Raw genomic sequence first — 20,995 nt, 5'->3', positions numbered from 1 at the left:
TTGAATGGCAAATTATTGTTTATGTAATTCACTCGTCGTATTCCAATATCCACATAAAACGGCGGTACGGTGAATAACACTTAACGTCACAGATTTCACTGCATATTTAAACCGAGCTGGGTTTTTTTTCCCGTATGTTGGACTGTATTTTATTTCGATAATGAACAGACTACATTGTCAAGATAGCAATGCTTAACTGTGCGCACACGCGGCGCCGGTGGAGTCACTTTTTTTCCCCTTAAAACAATGGAAACAAACCTATTTTGTAAATGGTTTACTTTTCACAATAAAAACAAATCTCTGGGTTTTTGTAAAATAAGCCTAAAGAAAAAAATAGGATGCAGCTTTCTGCCGTCTGGTTTCCTTTCGCGAATGAAATGAAATTCTGCATACTAGGCTACTTGTTGCACAGTTTATTTTCTGTAAACAGTGTAAATGTATTATTTAAGTAAAAATATATTTCTAGTATAGGCTTATTTATTTGTTATATATACAACTTTACTATGTTTTTCTTCCCTCTCAGAAGCACTTCAGGTGCGTGATGTGATATAATAACCATGTGAATCCTCATGTTCTGTGGTGTGCTGCTAAAAAAATGAATGTGCATGTAAAATTAATCCCCGGAAAACAAATGTTAGTATTTTTAACGGGTCAAAGAAACTTATCCTTTCTAATTTAATTAAATTCTAATTTTAAATAATCTTGTCTGTTGTGGGTTAGGAAAAATAACCAAAATGAACATCCCTACTCTTCACTGCAGTTTCACTCTGTGTTCTACTAAAACTCTGCACCACTCAGACACTCTACAGTACTTCATTGATCAAAATGCAGTAAAATACTGGCGTTATTAAGTAAGACTAAGTACAGTACATGGTTTAATTTTCCTGTCTCAGGATCTTCTGATTGAAGTGTACAGATGCATTGGAGAACCTGACAGCCTTTATGGATGTGGAGGAGGCAAGTTAATCAGTCCTCTGACTAGGTGAGACCTTCCAATCATAATGATCTTGGAGTAACTCCATGTATTTTAACAAAAGTAAATATGTCTCTACTGTATGCACAACAGGCCTCATTTACAAAACTTTCATAGATATATGAATTAAAGGGGTGATTGATTGTGATTTAACTTTTCTATCTTTAGTTAATGTAATGTTTGAGCATAAACAGTATCTGCAAAGTTATGACGCTGATTGTTCCGTGCAAACGGAGATATTCCTGCTGTTTCCCAATTTGCATACTATCCATTCTAAATAGTTTTCGAAAATAGAGTTAGTCTGTCCCAAATCGTACTATGTTGAAAAGAGTATGTTGTCAAAGATTGCTGGATGGTCTACTACTTGAGAGTAGAATTGGAAGTGCAGATCGATGCACACTCTTAACGGCTAATATATTGCCCACAACTACACTACAAACATGCATAAAAAGTGTAAAAAAATGACAAACGTGATGGATATGGGAGGCCGCCGGACAGAAAGTGGTTTGATTGATAAATATTCAAAGTCTAATCTGATTAAAATTCTGTTTTATTTAATGTCATGTATGTTACATGTTATCTGCAGCAACATTGTGAACTTTTATAATGAGACGTTTCGTCATTAACTTTTAAATGCCTCATGCAAACACATGACCCGCGGCTGGCAGATCAACGTGCCACTTCATTCTCTCCAGCACGGTAGGAAATTAAATTAAATGTGGATTTTGTGACAAGATGATTGACAGTGCAGTTTAAACAGTGACAGAATGCAACTAACTAAACAGAGACTCCTGTAAAGACACAGTTATGACATAGTATGTCCTCAAGCTTGCCTACTGTTCTGCTACAAACTCGAAAGTACGTACTTTTCTTCACAAAAAGAGTAATTACTTTTAGGGCATAGTATAAATAGGCAAATCGGGATACAGCAATTTTTTATAATTATGATTTATAGTTCAATCTCTTATAATTATGCCAGTTTAATGCCTACAAATACAGCTCATAGGGACTACAGTGAGCTACTTGGACGCTTATGCCGTTGCTGTGGTAGTGTGCAATACCTGCTGGCAAACGCTTCTTCTTACGGTTACAAAGTAAACAATTACTTTACAAACGTGCCACAGCGCAATCATGTATTCTGCTGTATTAAAGCTTTGATCAGGATAAAACCGTATATTAAAAGCTAACATAAGCAGTAGAATTCACAAATAACAGCGTATCTAAAAGTATGAGACCGCAACAAACTAAAAACATACCATTCTGAAATGTCATGTAAGAGCCGTGCTTGCACAGGTTCTGCGCGATCCTCTTCAGTAATATCCTCGATCGGGCTCAGACTGAGCACTATTCATGACACCATTATTTACAATACAACCGGAGCACATGCCTGTGAGCTGAGGGGTGGGACGTTTGTGGACTGCACGAGAGGCAGTTTAGCCAATCACAACACACTGGGCTAGCTGACCAATCTGAACCCATTGTGTATTTCTGAGGGAGGAGCTTCATAAAACCAGGAAATCATCAGAGCGTTCATAGGAGAAGGGACAGTGTGGTGTAGAAGGTAAATCATGTGGAAAACACATGCTAGACTACACCCCGTAAACACAATCAAGCCTAGAAAAAACAATCAACCATCCCTTTAATTAAAAAATGTCATTATCTGAGAATCTCACCTTCTTAAAAACCCTCTTAACACAAAAACTTCTTTACAAGCAACTTACCCAAATTCATGCTTTTGTTTCGTGAATGATTATGTGCTTAAGTCATCATAAAGCAGTGTTGACCCTATTTACTTTAATACACATTCCTGGTCTTATTATGAATTATGTGTCAGTGCAACAAAGTTAGTTTATTTGATCAAAATATAATAACTTACAGATTAACTTACAGCCTAATAGCCAAGCAACTACAGACATGTTAGGCTACTGCTGCTTTTAATGCAGACATGTTGAAATCTCATCAGAAGTGGATGCCGATGGTGCTTCTGAGTACTATAACAATCTGATTCCAATTACTTGAGCTCAGTAGACCACATTTAATCAAATATATTTTTAAGAATGTTGGTAACCAAACAGTTGTTAGTAGCCGTTGACTTCTATACTATTTTTTATTTTTTTTTGGTAGTAAATGGTTACCTGCAACTGTTGATTACCAACGTTCTTCAAAAAAATTATTTTTGTTTGTTCAACAGAAGAAGGAAATTCATGCAGGTTTGGAATGATTTTTGAGTGAACAACTGGTAGTTGTATCCGTTATCTGAGCTAACGTGCTAGGTAGGGCTGTCACTTTTAGTTCGAAAATCGATTGCACAATCGATCGGTCCAACCAAAAAAAGTTTCGAAAATGAAAATAGGGAATCGATTTTAACCAAATATGTACACTATTAATTTTAAAAGAATAAAACAATTTAATAATATAGATGTAACAAAACTCACAAACAAGCAGAAAAAGAAAATAAAGAATTCCGAAAGTGCAGTATGCGTTGCGAAAGCTAGATATAAAATACCAGCAATTTTATTGCCCTATAAGACCCAGTGATGTTGAAAGCGACCTCTCTGCGTTCACACCAAATGCGAATATAGCATCTGGTGCGAATGATTTCAATGTTAAGTCAATGTTAAGATGCGTTTACGCGTGTCTAGAAGTCTCGCAGCGCGGTAGATGCGAATTCGCCTCATTCACGCATCTAGTTACAGGAGATTCTGAGTTATGAAAAGGACCATTGCAAGCTGACAGCGACCGGTAATACCCCCACCTTGCGCAGCTGTACCTGAGTGTCCCTAGGACATCAGTGCGGTCGGAGCACGTCTTCTCAACAGTTGGACATACAGTGAATAAAAAACGCTCTGCTCTGGACCCCGAAATATTGATCGACTTGTTTTCCTGTCCAATAAATTTGTAATTGTCCTAGCCTTGGTGCATTTCCTTAAGCCTGCCTAGTGCCGTCTAGCCTAAGTGTCGGTTACGTTCAATAAAAAACACACATGGCCTGTTCTCAAGTCCATAAAGTTTAATTTTTTTGAACAGTTGTTTGAAATGGATTTGAATCTTTATTTAAAATAATCTTGGAGATTTTTGAATTGCCTAAATCATAAATGCAGCTGGGTTGAAGCCTTCAGTGATGTTTTTCTTTATATTTTTTCTTATATTTTTTCGAGAATGTTGCACTCCTGTTGCTGTTCTGCACGAAACATAATGCCAATAAATTAGAAATATTGCTGACTTTTGCGTTTCCAGCGCTCTCTTTGCATTCGTCCGTTATTTGACGTAGAAAAAGGAAACATTTTTTTTTTTTAGACATGGAAAATCGATTTTACAATCGATTCAATGAAAACTCATGTCTTAAAAATCGAAAATGATTTTTTTCACAAAAGTGACAGCCCTAGTGCTAAGTATTAAAATTAGCATTTGTGTTTACTGTTGCTCACTGTTTAAAGTTAGTTAATTAATTTTAACTAACAGGTTATTATTTTGCTTTCATACTAATTAATATCTAAATGTAGAAGTGTTGTTTTTTTTTGTTTTTTTTCTTTGTGGTCTCCAGAATTCGAACATATGAACATGAGGCCATGTGGGACAAGGCTTTGGTTTCATACGACCTCCACTCCAACCTCCCAGAGGTCACACGGCAGACCGGCATAGTGGAGGTTAATTTTCTGCAAAATTATGAGAATGGTTGCAATTTAAAATTGTGATCTCTGGTCAATAGTGGTTAGTTTGTGTGTTTCTCAGGGTCTGCAGAACTTTGGTTTGTGTAGTATTCTAAGCACGTATCTTCATGGGCTGGAGAAAGAAGGGGTGGAGTGGGGTCCTGAACTACGAGAGCTACGCTTTCAGGCTGCGTGGAGAAACACACAGTGGGACTGTGACCTGCCTGAGAGGTGTGGGTCTGTATTTACACTCTTAAGCATTATTATGCATTAGTAGAAGTTTGCATTAGTTGGAAACATGTCAGTCAGTTTATATTCTATTGTACCTTTTATACCATGGTATACAGTGCCCTCCATAAGTATTGGAACAGTAAAGACAAAATAGCTTTCTCTGCTGTGGAGTCAAGACATCTGCAAACATGATTAAAAGATGTGCAACAAACCTACAAAATGTAATATCTTATTGTTAGGTCTTTCAACACCAAATAAAAAGGACATCACTTTTAGAATTCATCCCACTATTTGATGTGAGCATAAGTATTGGAACAGTTGAATTTAAGGCAGATGTAAAAGATTAAAAGCTAATATTTAGTTGCAGATCCCTCGCATGCAATCAGAGCAGTGAGTCTGCAACCCATAGACATCACCAGACTCCTGGTCTTCTGCTTTGAAATGCTTTGCCCCAGCCTTTAATGCAGCCAATTCCAACTGTTGCTTGTTTTGTGGAGTTTCTGTCTTTAGTCTCCTCTTCAGCTGGTGAAATTAATGTTGAATCTAATTTAAATCTGGAGATTGATTTGGGCAGTCTAAGACTTTACATTTCTTCGCCCTGATAAAGTCCTTGACTGAACTGGCATAGTGTTTTGGGTCATTGTCCTGATCCAATATGAAGTGCTTTCTAATGAGTTTGGTGCCATTTTCTTAAATATTGGTTGCCAAGATGATTTTTGTACTGCTACTGCCATCATACATTAAGGGCTCTATTTTAACGATCTAAACGCAAAGTGTAAGGCGCACGGCGCAGATCCACTCAAGGCGTGTCCAAATCCATTTTTGCTATTTAAACGACAGAAAAAGCATTCCAGGCGCATTTCTGGAATGGATTGTCCCTATTCTCTTAATGTGTAATGGGCGTAACGTTCAAATGGGCGCAAATGCATTTGCTAATTAAACGACGTGGCGATGGATGGGAAAATGCGAACGGTGCCGGACTGAAACTAGCAAACACACTTGCGCTGCGCCTTGTCACATTGTGCCGGGTGTATGATAGGGCCCTAAGTCATCATTAAAATGAAGAGGTCCTGTTCTAGAGACTCATGCATGCCCATGCCATGACACCACCTCCACCAAACTTTACAGATAAGGTTGTATGCTTAGGATCATTTGCATTTCCATTTTTTATCCACACTTTTGCTTTCCAATCACTTAGATAAATTTAATCTTTGTCTCATCAGTACATCAACTCCGTTCCAAAACTCTTCTGGCTCACATTTGTGAAGAATCTTGCCTTTCTATTTTTGGTGTTGATCAGAGGTTCGCATCTTGCAGTTTATCTTCTGTAATTCAGTGTCAGTTTATCCTGCGAACTGTAGATTTGACACAGCATCACCCCAGCTTTCTGTAGGTTGTTGGTGATTTTACAAACATGTATTTTAGGGTTCATTTTCACAGATTTTATGATTTGCCTGTCATCAACTACTGTTGTTTTTCTCAGCTGATCAGGTCGCTGTTGGTTGCTGATGTCACCAGTAGTTTCCATGCTCTTGATTTCTCCATGCTCTTTGTTTTTCCAATAGTAAATCTAATTGACTTCCTCTTTTCTTTATCATCCAAATTGCATGGCTTTTCTTTCAGAGTCGGCTTCCTCATCTTCATCCTGGTTTGTGTGTGTCTTTATCGAATGCAAGACTTTACTGTTCCAATACTTATGGAGGGCATTGTGTATATATATAGTCTACTGTACCACTAAAATTAATGTATAATTAAATATAAAAATGTAAGATATTAAAATATTATTGTTATCTATTATTTTTTATTATCGTTTTATTTTTATTTTCATTTTCAGAAATGAGAAACTGAAGCCTGGCATCAATGAGTCCTTGTTCAATGCCGTCCAAGCTTTGAGAGATAGAGAATTGTCCCTATTTGAGCAAACCCTCAACTACGCCAGGTATCTAGACTACTCACCCCTGTGTTAAGCCCCGTTCATACCAAAAACAATAACTTTAACTATAATGTTTTAATAATTCTAATTCTATGAGAATACCAAAGGCCACCCCACAACTTTAATAATAAAAGGAACAATATAATTAGATTTTTCTTCCAGCTGATGAATGATAAATACATTGACAGCCAATTAGAGTCTCCTGACTGAGATTTAGACAACTTAATTGACGCACACTTTTAAAAAGAACGTTATTGTGTGTTTTGGATGCTAATAGTTATCTTTATAGTTATAGTTCATGGTGTGAACAGCCATAAGTACCATTTACAGATGTAGATGGTCCTCTATCTGATTCATATGTGTTTGTGTTTTGTCAGAGGTCATGAGGTCGAGGAGCTGTGTCGTGGTAGTCTGGAGGCCGTGTCTTCGCTCTATCCTGCTCTCTGTAACCTGCAGAGAATTAGTGAACTTCAGAGTGTCGAGGAGCTTTTCTCCAGGTCAGATTCCACATTTAAAGTCATAAAGGCAAAAGCTCTATTTCCTAATTACCAAATAAAAAACTCAAGAAATGTAAGAATTTAAAAGTATTATTGTTGATATTTCAGAATCACAAAGAGCTTTATTGCCAAGTATGCTTGCACAGGAATTTGTTTTTAGTGACATAATCTTCCAGTACACAGAAACAACAACACACAGACAAAAAATAAAAACAAAAAATTGCAAATAAATATAAGGATATTGCACATTTTTATTGCGTAAGTGGGGAACATTTAACTGTTCATGAGGCAGATTGCCTGGGGGAAGAAACTGTTTTTGTGCATGACTGTCCTGGTATTTGAGGCTGTGAAGCACCAGCCAGATGGCAAAAGTTCAAAAAGGGGGTAACTTGGATGTGAGGGATCCAGAGTGATTTGCTGAGCCCCTTTCCTTACTCTGGATGTATACAGTTCTGGGTGGGCAGGGGAACACGAATAATCCTTTAAGCAGTTCGAACCGTTCTCTGTAGTCTTATGATGTCTGATTTTGTAGCTGAACCAAACCAGACAGTTGTTGAAGCACACAGGACAGACTCAATGATGGCTGAGTAGAACTGTTTCAGCAGCTCCTGTGGCAGGTTAAACTTTCTCAGCTGGCGAAGGTAGTACAACCGTTGTTGGGCCTGTTTCTGTATTAAGTCAGGGCCAATTCTTTGCTGGTTAGAATTGCCCCTGCTTGTAAAAATTGTAACTACAGGGTACAAGCAGCATCATTCTCACTGATAGTCACTTAAAATATTTGACAATGACAATTTAATTATATAGCGCGATTAAAAACCAATGTGCTTTACAATAACTAAAACCATAAAGAGCTAGAATTAAACAATAAGACAGAAATAATTAAAATTGTAGAAGACTACCATAAAAGAAAAAGTGCTTCAAAATAATAAAATGGATAATATACAATAGAAAATGCTTCAAGTATTAAATGCTTTATCAGACAGAAAAGTTAGATTTAAAAACAAAGATAATGCCAGTCTAATCGAGATGGGCAAATATCTCCAAAGTCTGGGGGCAGCTACAGAAGAAGCACAGTTACAGTCAGATATAAAAATAAAATCTAATTAAAAATATTATTACAAAAACTATAATAGTGTATCAGTAATACTAAAATACTAATAAACACTGGACCTGGGTCAGCCTAGCTGCTGCTATTGAGATCAATGGAAATTATAAGAAATAGCTTTAGCTTTTATATAGACATAAAAAAAAACCCTCTAAAAATTTGTTTTTCAAAGCTTTTTAAAGTTCTTAAAAATTTAAAGCAAACTTTTTTTTCATGCTAAAACTTAAAGGCTTTTTGTAAGATCTGGAAGTGCATTGCCCCTTAATTTTCCCCAAATAACAAATTATTACACATAAATAGCTATAACCTCAAAACACAAATTGGCTCAAATGTTTTATGGCTCAATTACCCTTTAACTGAAATTTTGTTTATTTTATTGTTCTTATGAATTCCTTTTTAAATGTTTATTATTATTATTATTATTATTATTATTATTATTATTATTATAGAACTTAACTGTAACCTTGTTCCCTGAGAAAGCTGAACGAGATTCTGTGCTGCTCAGCGCATTGGGAAACATCTTAATCGTGACCAGCTGTGAATAATGTGTGTAACACGTTGATAGAATTGACCCGGAGGTAATATAGCCTCGGTTGATGACGTCATCGGTGCACGCCCGCAACATGGGGCTATAAATAGGTAAGCCACAGGTGCATCAACAGGATATTTTGTCTGAAGACCAGTCTTGGGACATCTTCAGCACGGCAATGCAGCACAGCATCTCGTTCCACTTTCTCAGGGAACAAGGTTACAGTTAAGTAACTGGGAACTTTCCCTTTCGAAAGCTACAGTCGATGCTGCACTGCTTAGCACATTGGGAATGAGAATACCCACGCCACCGTGCTTGAAAATGTCTGGACCTTGTGCAGGTGTGCTCACAAAACCACAAGAAGGCCCCAGACATTAGCTTGTGATGTTGACCCAAGGACATGAGAGCCCGGAGTAGCATGAGCATCTATACTATAAAATCTTATGAATGTGTACGGAGAAAACCAACCTGCTGCATCACAAACCCGTTGTAAGGGGGCACCCCTTGCTAAAGCACTAGAGGAGGCGACCCCCCTGGTGGAGTGAGTCCTAAGACCTATAGGCAAAAGTTGACCGCACACCTCATAAGCAAGAGCAATAGCATCCCTAACCCAATGAGACATGGTCTGCTTTGTGGCAGCTGCTCCTCTGTTACCACCACCATAACAGACGGACAGTTGCTCTGACTTATGCCACTGGCTAGTGCGGTGGATGTAAGTCTGAAGAGCATGGACTGGCCACAGTCTATAAGCTTTTTCCTGCTCCGGCGTTGTGAACGGCGGAAAGCAGGAGGCCTCTAAAATGACCGGATGTACAGCCGAAAACGGAACCTTAGGCAGGTAATCAGGATCAGGATGCAAAATCACTTTCACCATTACTGGGGCAAAGTCTAAGCATGATGGTGAGATAGACAGAGCCTGCATATCCCCAATTCTCTTTAAAGATGTTATTGCCATGAGAAAAAACATTTTTAGAGTCAGAAGTTTATCAGACGCTGATTATAAAGATTCAAATGGGGTTTCAACAAGACCCTCGAGTCCCAAGAAGGCATTTTGGTTTTTACTGCAGGCCTCAGTCGTCTGGCCCCATGAAGGAAGCTGAGGGTGTCTCCCAAGTGGCATCCCGTCAATCAAGGCATGGAAAGACGAAAGAACGGGCCACATAAAGTCCAGAACTGAAGCAATCTGGCAGTTGACTGGATCTACATTGTGTACAACACACCACCTTTCAAAAACACCCCATTTACTGGCATAACTCTGTCTGGTGGAGGAAGCCCTAGCACTAAGAATGGCGAAAGCCCTGTGTTTCTCAATAGTTACCCATCAGGGGCCAAACATGAAGATTCCACTGGTCGGGCCTGTGATGGAATATCGTGCCCTCTTCCTGAGACAGAAGGTCCCTCCTCTCCGGAATTGCCCATGGTGAGCCGTCGAGGAGAGATATTATCTCCGAGAACCACACTCTGTTCGGCCAAAGTGGCACTATCAACGTGGCAAGACCCTTGTTGGTGAACACTGGATAGACCTCCCGGGAGCAGAGAAACTTGAGGAAACGCATACAGGCGCATTTTACGCCATCGCATCCAGACCCAGGGGGGCTGGGTGACTCAGAGAGAAGAAGAGTTTCCATTCTGCCGTCGGTAGTGTCTATCTGGACAGTAAAACTGCTCCCACATTCAAATGCCCTGGAATGTAAACTGCCCTGAGTGACAGGAACTTGTCCTGGGCCCAAAGAAAAATCTGCCTCACTATTCTGTTCAGGTTGCGTGAGCACAGACCCCCCTGGTGATTTATATATGAGATTGTTGCTGTGTTGTCCACCCGTACTAGGACATGACAGCCCCTCAATTGATGGAGAATATATTTCAGAGCCAGAAATACGGCTATCAGTTCGAGGCAATTGATGTGTCAATCGAGCTGATGACCCTCCCATTCCCCTTGAGCTGGATGACTATCTAAGACCACTCCCCGGCCCATCAGGGAGGCATTTGTCATTGGCAGTCTGCGACGACACGGTGCCCCTAAAGTGGGACCCAAGGCATGGGACCAGGGTCTGAGCCACAGAGATAGAGTACAAAGCCCGCTGCGTGTCACTTTTATTTGCTTTCGAGGATTGGCTCTTGGATGATCCTCCGGTCTCCGGTCTCATGTGCAACAGCCCCCGAGGAATCACTGTGGATTCTGAAGCCACTGACGAACAGTGCGATCTTGGACCAATCTTGGACCAATCGTGATGTAAGATTTGCGACACGACCGATTTGACGGTTAACATCTTGAACTTGAGTGCTTTGACTGTACAGTTTAAGCCTCGAAGATCTAAGATTGGACGCACTCCCCCACCCTTTTTGGGAACCAGGAAGTATCTGCTGTAATAGCCCGACTCTCTCCTTGGAAGAGGAACATGTTCTATACCTCCGGGTCAATTCTATCAACGTGTTACACAATTAAGACGTTTCCCAATGCGCTGAGCAGCATCGACTGTAGCTTTCGAAAGGGAACAAGACGCAATAAATCAGTGTAATATCATAGACCTACATTAATATTATATTTCTGTTCTTGACAGGCCTGTGACTGACACCAGCCTTAATGAAGTGTACAGGAAGTGGCAACAGCATTCAGATCTCTTAACTGACAGTGATTTCAGCCTGGTCGAGCCCATCTTAGCCCTGCGCTCCTCGATACAGGAAACATTGATTTCTTCAGAGACAGATCCAGACCGGAAGAACTGCCTGATTTCTGCCTATTCCTCCCACCTGATGGAGCTGTGCAAGCTGGCTCGTTCTGCTGGCAACACGCAGGTCTCTCTATATTTTCATGCGTGACTTTGATGTCTTGTTTGCTTATGTAAGCTTTTGGCTTTTCGCATGATGATTTTTTCTTTGCTATGAACATTTGTCATTGATGTTGTTCATTTAACATTTGAACATGTTCCACGAAGTTTGACAACAATAATGTTTTTTTTCTTAACCTATTTAGATCTTTATATTAGGCAGTTAGCAAAGCATTTTGTTTTTAGTTTTCATAAAAAATGATTTAAACTCTGTCACAAACACTTCATTTTAAGGGCATTACCTCTTTCAAAAGATGTTTGAGCTGGCCATTGCCACTGTAATAAGAGTCATATATGGTTGAACCACAGAGTCAGTTTAAAATTAACCAAACCATCCATACCAATATATCATCTGTAGCCATAATATCAATTGCATGGCATTTCCTTTGTGCGTATAGTGTATACAGCTAGATTTGGATTATTAGACAATATCAAAAATACATCTGCAGAGTTTTGTGCTCAAATGCATCTAAGGGAACGACTGACATGGAGAAGTAAGAGTGAACATAAACAACAAATCAGTGGAACGAAATGTTGTGTCTCACAGGTCCACGGTGCTGCAAAAATACAGACATACAACAATGAAGTAAAACAGAACTTACTGACAGATCTTGACTATAAATATACTATATATATAAATGTTTACTTATACATAAGCTCAAAAGAATACAAGCTATACAGATGCCTCACATAAATACTGTACATGTGCAAAGAGAAACATCGCAAGTCAAGCATTATTTATGCTTGGCTGACTTGTTTATTTTCCGCAAACCTTCTTCTAGCTGGCAGAGCGAGCAGTTTTCCACATGAAGCGGCAGCGTCTGGTAGGTGTTGGTGGCGGCAGCAGCTCATGGGCCTGGCAGCTGGAGGAGGCGCAGGTGTTCTGGGTGAAGAAGGAGCACGGGCTGGCTCTGGGGCTGCTCAAACAGATGATCCATGAACTAGAGGATCTGGTGAGTGGAAGTGTGGTTAAGGTGGCATTTCACAGGTGCGTATCTGCTGAACAACTCTTCATGTGAGCAGGTGTGTGTGAACCCTGCTGTGGTGCCGGTGTATTCAGAGTGCTTGAGACTGTGTGGAAGCTGGCTGGCTGAATCCTGTCTGGAGAGCCCTGCTGTCATACTGGAGAAATATCTGGAGAGGGTAAGGCATTATACAAGGAAATAAAAGGATTTCATTAACGTAGAATTAGTTTTTATTTCTGAAGTTTCCCTATTTAGTGTCATTGCATTTATCATGTTATAAAGCCTGTTCTGCGTGAATATCGTCATAATTCTGTACAGTGGTAAATATCAAAATAGGGCTGCTCTACAATTAGTTGATATGGCTAATATGTTGAATATCTAAATCCAAAAACTGTGATTTATTTATCAACAAAAGTGAAGATTTAAGGGACCCCTATAAAGTTGACCCTTGAACACAAAACTAGTCATAAGGTAGTTTTTTTTCTGAAATTGAGATTTATACATGAGCTGAATAAATACGCTTTCCCTTGATGTACGGTTTGTTAGAATAGGACAATATTTCGCTGAGATACAACTATTTGATAATCTGGAATCTGAGGGTGCAAATAAATTTGAGAAATTGCTTTTAAAGTTGTCCAAACAAAGTTCTTAGCAATGCATAGTACTATTCAAATGTTAAGTTTTTATATATTTATGGTAGAAAATGTACAAAATATCTTTATGGAACATGATTACTTAATATCCTAATGACTTTTGGCATAATAATTCTGACCCATGCGATTTATATATGTGTGTGTGTGTGTGTGTGTGTGTGTGTGTAAATTAAAATCATCTTTAAATAATTTTGTAATATTTCTTATTTTTTATTTCAATTTAATATAATAATTATTAATAAATATAATATTAATAGTTAGGTATTTTATATTTTATTTAATAATTACTACAACAAAAACAATTGATATCCATATTAATATATAATCTCACAATTTTGGTCAAATTAAGATGTCCTACAAACAAACACAGCAAACCTGGATCTTTATAAAATTTTAGGAATTACAATTTTTATAATGAAAAATGCAGCCCTATATCAAAGAGGCATGGTCTTCGTGTTTGGGTTAATGGTCTGTTGTTGTTGGACAGGCTGTGGAGGTCATTGAGGACCACTGTGGCGATTCAAATGCTAAACTTCAGAGCCAGAAGACCCAGGCTTTCTTTTCGCTTGCCCGGTTCTCTGATGCACAGTATCAAAGCATCGAAAACTACATGAAGTCATCGGAGTTTGAGAACAAGCAAGCTCTTCTGGAAAAAGCCAAAGAGGAAGTTGACCTGATGCGGGAGAGGAAGGTCAGCAACAACAGGTCAGCATGTCCTAGGAATCTCTTGCTCAGTGGTTACAGAAGACAATATGATGTATATAATATATGATGAAAAATACATGTTTCTTTTGTTCATGTGCAGATACACAGTGAAAGTTCAGAGGGAACTAGAGCTGGACGTTAAGGCGCTGGCTAACCTGCAGACCGACCGCAACCGCTTCCTCCTCAAAGCTGTGGAGAACTACATTCAGTGCCTGGAGCTGGGAGAGGAACATGACACCTGGGTCTTCAGACTGGCCTCCCTCTGGCTGGAGAATGCTGATGTCAAAGCTGTAAATGATATGATGAAGGTATAACAGCAGCTGCCATGTACTAAAAAAGTCATTGTGTTGTAATTCCTTACTATTTTGTTACTTCTTAACCCTGTAAAGCCTGACATATGAAATGATAATCAGAAAATTGTAATTTATTGATAAAGAAAAATGCATATGTGCTTATTTTGAGTATCTTATTTGATTTATCAGGCTTTTATGACTCATATTAGAGAATATGGAGCTTATACTCAAGGAGAAAAAAGAAAACGCCACAAACCAGTAAAATATGCAATTTGATGCAGTTGCTGGTATTAAAATGGGCAAAAATAATATGAACTTCAAATAGCTTGTTATTTAAATTAGTTTTATAAGGGTCGACCAATCATTTTCATAAAATATGCATTTAAATATCACTCTATATCTCCCAAAAATATTGTCTTGGTAGGAAGATATTTCAACACTTAAGTTTATGATTTTTATTGTGGTGGGAAAAATTCCTAAAAAAAAAAAAAAACAATAGTAAAAGTTGCTTCAGTCCAAGCGTTAATGCCCAATAAACATATTACCCAATACACGTCATCACAGAAAATATGTTATCGCAATTATGTTTTCAATGAAAGATTACAAGGATACATTTGAAAAAATAAATCAGTAATATAGAAATTGCATAATAGCATATTTTAGTTGGGCTGGGACTGAAGCCGCTCTAAATAAGGACTTGTCACCTATGGATTGCACTGTGCACTTTTGTGGGTCACACAACTTTCAATTCTGTGTTTATATTAGCGTGGTGTAAAGAAAATCCCATCATATAAGTTCCTGCCCCTGATGTATCAGTTAGCGGCTCGAATGGGCACCAAAGTGTCCAGCTCTGTGACCTCACAGGACGTGGGATTCTATCACGTTCTAAATGAGGTAACGTTCATCTCCTGTGAATTAAACCTCACAAGTGCAAGCTGAAATATACACTCACAACTGAAATGTGTTCTCTCATCAGCTGATCTGTCAGTCATCTCTTGACCACCCCCACCACACTCTCTTCATCATCTTGGCACTGGTCAACGCCAACAAGGATGAGAGTTTCTCTCGGAGTCGATCGTCCAAGAGCTCGGCGCGCCAACCTTCACCTCTGGACCTGGTATGAGAACTCCGAAACCTAGCTGAGAAATAAATCTAAATTAAAGTATCATTTCTACCAAAAATTAAATGGTATAGTTTTAGGTTTGAAATCCATGATCTTGATTAATGATATTTATATTTTGTCGTTTACAGTCATTTCATTTCAACCCATTATATTTTTATATAGGCTTGATGTCTAAATGCTATGTAGAAATCCAGACATTTTAAGGTAGCATTGTGTCCTTTTTTAACTAAAAGATTAACCTTGTGTAAATGTGTTAATGTGTAGGAACGGGCTATTGTCGCTCGTAAGATTATTGACGTGGTTCGTAAAACGAGAGCCAAGATGGTTAAAGACATTGAGATGCTTTGCAATGCCTACATCACTTTGGCATACATGGATGCCAGTCGCCATAAAACTGAAAAGAGTGAGTACAAGTTTTTATAGTTGTTTCCTGTCTATTCTGTTTATGGCTAAGGAACTTGATTTCCTAATCATTTGAATCAATAAATCAACAAATCCACTGTTTATTGATAACTCATATAACTGATAACCTGGCATTTTTATTTAAATTTAAATGTTTATATATATTTTTATGAATCTTATTTTTTCTCATGAAATAAATCAAATATATAATATCCTGCAGTGGATTCATTATTTAACCTCATATGAGGCACTTTCTTTTATAAGGTGTCTTAAGATCTGTTTTACACTCGCTGAATTTGTGATACTTGTACGTTAAGTCAATTTGGACAAAAGCACCAGCTAATTGGCTTTATTAGTAATTATGTTTCCTATCAATGTTTACTGTATTGTGCTTTACAATGTCAGCTGTTTTAAAAAATGGGTATGGAAATGTCAGATTCTGTACTGACTGATATACTGTCTTTGCAGAAGCCATACCTATTCCACCCGAACAACCCATTATGCAAATCAAAGACCTTGATGATGTCATCATTCCCACCATGGACATCAAGGTGAAAAATGTCAAAAATGTCTTTTTTCGTCAGAGAAGCCTGTGCACTTTGTGATGTGGTTTTAGAGGCCATTTACACAACAACTTGTTATGTGTTTTCGTTTATACAACAACAACGTTTTGGGGACTGAAAACAGATATATATATATATATATATATATATACAGTTTAAAAAAAAATCGGGTTTCAAAGTGCAAGTTTTTGAAAATGGCCAATACGGGAATTTTTTAAAACAGTTACGCGTGCATAGTACATTTTAGGTATGTAGACATGTGTAGGACGTGTCGATTTAAAAGGCAAGCACAAACAAACTACACAACAATGGCAAACAGCTGTTGTTGCTGCTCAAGAGATTGCTAATGTTTCTTCAGTAAAGTGTGGATTTACTTCACCAATATTACAACTAACGCATCATATACAGCATATAATCGTCAATTCCCTACAGGTACTGTTTCCTAAAAAGGTGACCATGCCAACTACTGGTCTGGAATACGTAATACAGCGTTTTTTGGCCATTTCGTGGATGTGTGTAAACGCAAACCATTTTGAAATCGTTTTACATTGTCATGTATACGTGAAACATTTAAAAAAAACGTAAGGGAAAATTTTTTACGTTTTTGAGTACATCGTTGTCGTGTAAACGTAGCCTTACTTAAGTTTGTTATATATGTTGCCATTTCTTTCAGGTGGATCCATCAGGCAGATATGAAGACCTTGTGACTATCAGGTCATTTAAACCTCACTTTCACTTGGCCGGAGGTGTCAACCTACCCAAGATAATCGACTGTGTGGGTTCAGACGGCAAGAGCAGGAGACAGCTAGTCAAGGTCTGCTTTTCATGCTTTGTTTTGCTTAATTTCTGCCACATCTTAGTCAGACTTGTTTGAAATGTATGTCAGTTTGTTGGTCAGTCTTTAATGTTTGAATCTGAAGTGAGTTTGTGTGTTGTGACACAGGGTCAGGATGATCTGAGGCAGGACGCAGTCATGCAGCAGGTCTTTCACATGTGCTCCACCCTCCTGCAGCGCAACGCAGAAACTCGCAAAAGGAAACTCAACATCCGCCGTTACAAAGTAAAGACAGTGTTAATACACTATCCTAGCACTATCTGTTTTTATGAACTAAAATATCTACCAACAGTATCCAGCAGATGTTTTCATGAAGTTACTTGTTAAATTGTTAAATATTACTAGTTCATTTTTTTTTTTTTTTTTTTTGTATGTTGACAATGTACGTCTGCTTACTAGGTCAAGTGTCCAGTATGCATTTTATTTTAGACCACTGCTATAATATATGTAAACATGCCTTCATCAGCACCGTGTGTTTGTACCAGGTGGTGCCATTTTCCCAGCGCAGTGGTGTTTTGGAGTGGTGTTCTGGCACTGTGCCCATTGGGGAGTTCCTGGTCGACCCACAGAAGGGGGCGCACAAACGCTTCCGCCCACAGGACTGGCCCAACATGTCCTGTCGCAAGAAAATGATGGTACTGAATTTTATCAGCTCAATTGATTCTCACAGGCAGTATACTATTAATAGTCCCAAACTGTTTTGGAAGAGTAGAAGAATACTAGTTTATAGTCGATGAACTTCGCAACACTTTTATTGAACTGAATTAAATGAATGTTCAACTAAATTAGCTGATTAATCACACTGATTATTGTCTGTTGTAGAGCTGCTTTACAGCTTGTTTCTTAACTGATTAATTTTGCAACATTAACACTGTTATCTGCTTATTAATATGAAGCTGCTTCAAACTAAATGCTATAACAAACAAAACAAACAAAATGATGTAACGATTCACTAAACTAATGATGCGATTCACTTATTTTGATTTCACGGTTCAATTCACAATTTTGTTTTTACTCTTTTTTTTTTTTTTTTTTTTTTTTTTTACAAAATGAGATTTAAGACAAGTTATGAATTAAATGTGTCCTTTTATTACTGTTAGACAAAATGCTGCACGCTTATTTGTGAAATTGAAATATAACAGCATTATAATATACTAATATAACACTTGCATATCATTGCTCTTTTGTTGGTTTTGATTGCTTCCATTGTCCTCATTTGTAAGTCACATTGGATAAAAGCGTCTACTAAATGACAAAATGTTAATATTATGTAAATCTAAATAACAAAACCAAATAGAAATTTTAAAACAAGCCCCAAATCAAATAAATAACACAAAATCTATTAATATAAACAAAATAATTGAAATTTGAAACAAAAACAGAATGGTTTGACTTCAGTTTAGTGAAACTATACATAAAAAAATATCTGCATGAAACAGAAACAGTAGGCGAGCTGAATGAGACGCAGATTCACTCTCTGCCAGCAGGTGGCGCTTAAAGCGTATCCTTGGTTTCTAATGTAAACAAAGCAGTGCCGTACTTATGAACTTTAATATGCATTATACAGAGGCAAGATGAAAAGAAAAAAATACCATCTAAAAGACAGTAAGTTCCCCCCAGACATACATTCATATTAACTCCTACCCCTAATTGAATCGTGATTTGTTTTGCATCTCAACCGATTTTAATTGTCACATATTTGAATCAGTTTTCTTACAGCTCGCAGTTAATCGTTACACCCCTATAAATAAATGTTACTTGAGTATTAGAGATTGTCTCTACAAAAAGATTATTTATGAAACATTTTGTCTCATTATGTTCTCGTTGTTATGGTTTAGGAGGCTCAACGGCTGGAATTTGATGGCAAACTGCAGGCTTTCACTGAGGTGTGTCAGAACTTCCGGCCAGTATTCCGATACTTCTGCATGGAGCGCTTTCTGGACCCTGCAGTGTGGCTGGAGAGACGGCTAGCGTACACCCGCAGTGTGGCCACCTCTTCCATTGGTACACGGAATACTATTATTTACCCATAGGAAAAGAAAAGAGCTGCAGCTTGCCTCAGTTTTTCCGATTTTTTTCATGAATTTGATGGGCAGTTAATTAGAATTTGTGTTAAAATAGTTACGTTTGTGTCTGACAGTTGGTTACATCGTTGGTCTGGGTGATCGGCACATTCAGAACATTCTTATCGATGAGCAGACTGCAGAACTGGTCCACATAGACCTGGGTATGTGTACACAGAAAGCTAACGCTGCAGAAGTGCTTCGCTCTCTTCATATTTTCACTTTCATCATCTTTCCACACAGGTGTTGCGTTTGAGCAGGGTAAAATCTTACCCACCCCTGAGACGGTTCCCTTCAGACTGTCTCGAGACATTGTGGATGGGATGGGCATTACAGGGGTGGAGGGCGTCTTCAGGAGGTACGTCTTCAGCGACCCTGGGTGTTTTCACACTTGAGTTTGTTGATGTTTATACCCGTTGCCTATCCCACAAAGAAGATTTCAGTCTGTAAGATTTCAGGAAGATTTCACTTATGGGTGCACAATAAATATCGGCCGATAATTAATGCTGTTATTACACAGAGCGGTTGTTAACTGACTGACACGCTGATAATGAAAGTGAATTTGCGCAGCTTGTCAGTTAACAATGGCTCTGTGTAGTCACAGCTGCTCTATGAAATTTAACGCTGATTAGAGAACCAGCTTTACTGACAAGATGCGCATTAATTATCGGCCGATATTTATCATGCACCCCTAATTTCACTGCATGAAAGGTCATTAAAAAAAATATCCATAATGGGGCACTTTAATATAATATAAATATAAACATAGTTCATACAGTCATGAAAAACCTGGAAAAGTCATGGAATTTTAAAACAGCAATTTATAAATAAACCCAGAAGGTTTTGGAAAAATCATGGGAATTTATTTAAAAAATCTTTGTATAGTAGAATTGTGTTTTAATCAGGTACTGAATTTCGGTGCATGATTGCACATATATCGCATAGTTTTACACTTTTCCACAACTTTTGACTTTAAAATGAGGGATATTTCCAGTAAACATTTATTCAATATAGCATGTAGGTAAGACGAGTAAATAAATCCACCCAAACTGTGAGATTAAATCAGTCATTTGAAAACAGGGTGAGTGATGAGCCTTCTTTCTTTAACTTTCTTTCAAAGCAGCTTCACATCTCCAACACTGCTATAAAGGACTTCTGCTCGCGTTTTGGTACAGTTGACAGAATTGTCACTTTGACAATCGGGTCACTTTTGCACTGTTACAAAAATGTATTATTTGCACGTCTTTTTAAGCCATTCAGTACTAACACATTCATTAGGGCTATACAATATTGGTAAAAAATGACATTGCGATATTTTCTTTTTCTGCGATATATATTGCGATATGAAATCTAATCAAATTTTTTCTTACAAACAAAAATGGGGTGAGCACACTTACGTTGTCATTTTAAATGATTTAAACATCAGAGTATTATTTCAATTAGAGGAAATTTTTCTGTTTGTAACTTTAGGATATGGTTTGAATTGTTAACATATTAACTAACATGATCTTACCACGAGCAATACTTTTGTTACTATATTTATTAATCTGTTTATCTTAGTTTATAAAAACACAGCTGTTCATTTGTTTGGTAATGTTACTTCACAGTGCGTTAACTATGTTAACAAATACTGTACAACTTTTGATT

At 37.9% G+C, this 20,995-nt stretch overlaps 1 protein-coding gene across 4 annotated transcripts in view; it reads left to right on the top strand.

Annotated features, from left to right (window-relative positions):
- atm (ATM serine/threonine kinase) overlaps positions 1–20,995 on the top strand; it is a 57,849-nt gene that overhangs the window by 33,780 nt on the left and 3,074 nt on the right. For 3 of the 4 annotated variants that reach the window (XM_052576106.1, XM_052576105.1, XM_052576107.1), the window contains 20 exons: positions 894–982; positions 4,518–4,620; positions 4,706–4,860; positions 6,689–6,793; positions 7,165–7,284; positions 11,480–11,714; positions 12,529–12,699; positions 12,770–12,889; positions 13,852–14,069; positions 14,170–14,377; positions 15,128–15,256; positions 15,339–15,479; positions 15,750–15,888; positions 16,356–16,438; positions 17,124–17,264; positions 17,394–17,510; positions 17,771–17,920; positions 19,124–19,289; positions 19,426–19,512; positions 19,592–19,706. In XM_052576106.1, coding sequence (XP_052432066.1) covers positions 894–982; positions 4,518–4,620; positions 4,706–4,860; positions 6,689–6,793; positions 7,165–7,284; positions 11,480–11,714; positions 12,529–12,699; positions 12,770–12,889; positions 13,852–14,069; positions 14,170–14,377; positions 15,128–15,256; positions 15,339–15,479; positions 15,750–15,888; positions 16,356–16,438; positions 17,124–17,264; positions 17,394–17,510; positions 17,771–17,920; positions 19,124–19,289; positions 19,426–19,512; positions 19,592–19,706 — 2,792 coding nt within the window. The remainder of the gene's footprint in view (positions 1–893; positions 983–4,517; positions 4,621–4,705; positions 4,861–6,688; positions 6,794–7,164; positions 7,285–11,479; positions 11,715–12,528; positions 12,700–12,769; positions 12,890–13,851; positions 14,070–14,169; positions 14,378–15,127; positions 15,257–15,338; positions 15,480–15,749; positions 15,889–16,355; positions 16,439–17,123; positions 17,265–17,393; positions 17,511–17,770; positions 17,921–19,123; positions 19,290–19,425; positions 19,513–19,591; positions 19,707–20,995) is intronic. The other variant, XM_052576108.1, reaches the window with a different exon arrangement.

The sequence above is a fragment of the Carassius gibelio genome, chromosome B15, assembly GCF_023724105.1.
Source record: "Carassius gibelio isolate Cgi1373 ecotype wild population from Czech Republic chromosome B15, carGib1.2-hapl.c, whole genome shotgun sequence".
In the NCBI taxonomy this organism is placed as follows: Eukaryota; Metazoa; Chordata; class Actinopteri; order Cypriniformes; family Cyprinidae; genus Carassius; species Carassius gibelio.
Note: the sequence above shows the minus strand (reverse complement) of the source record. Positions and strands in the feature narration are given on the sequence as shown.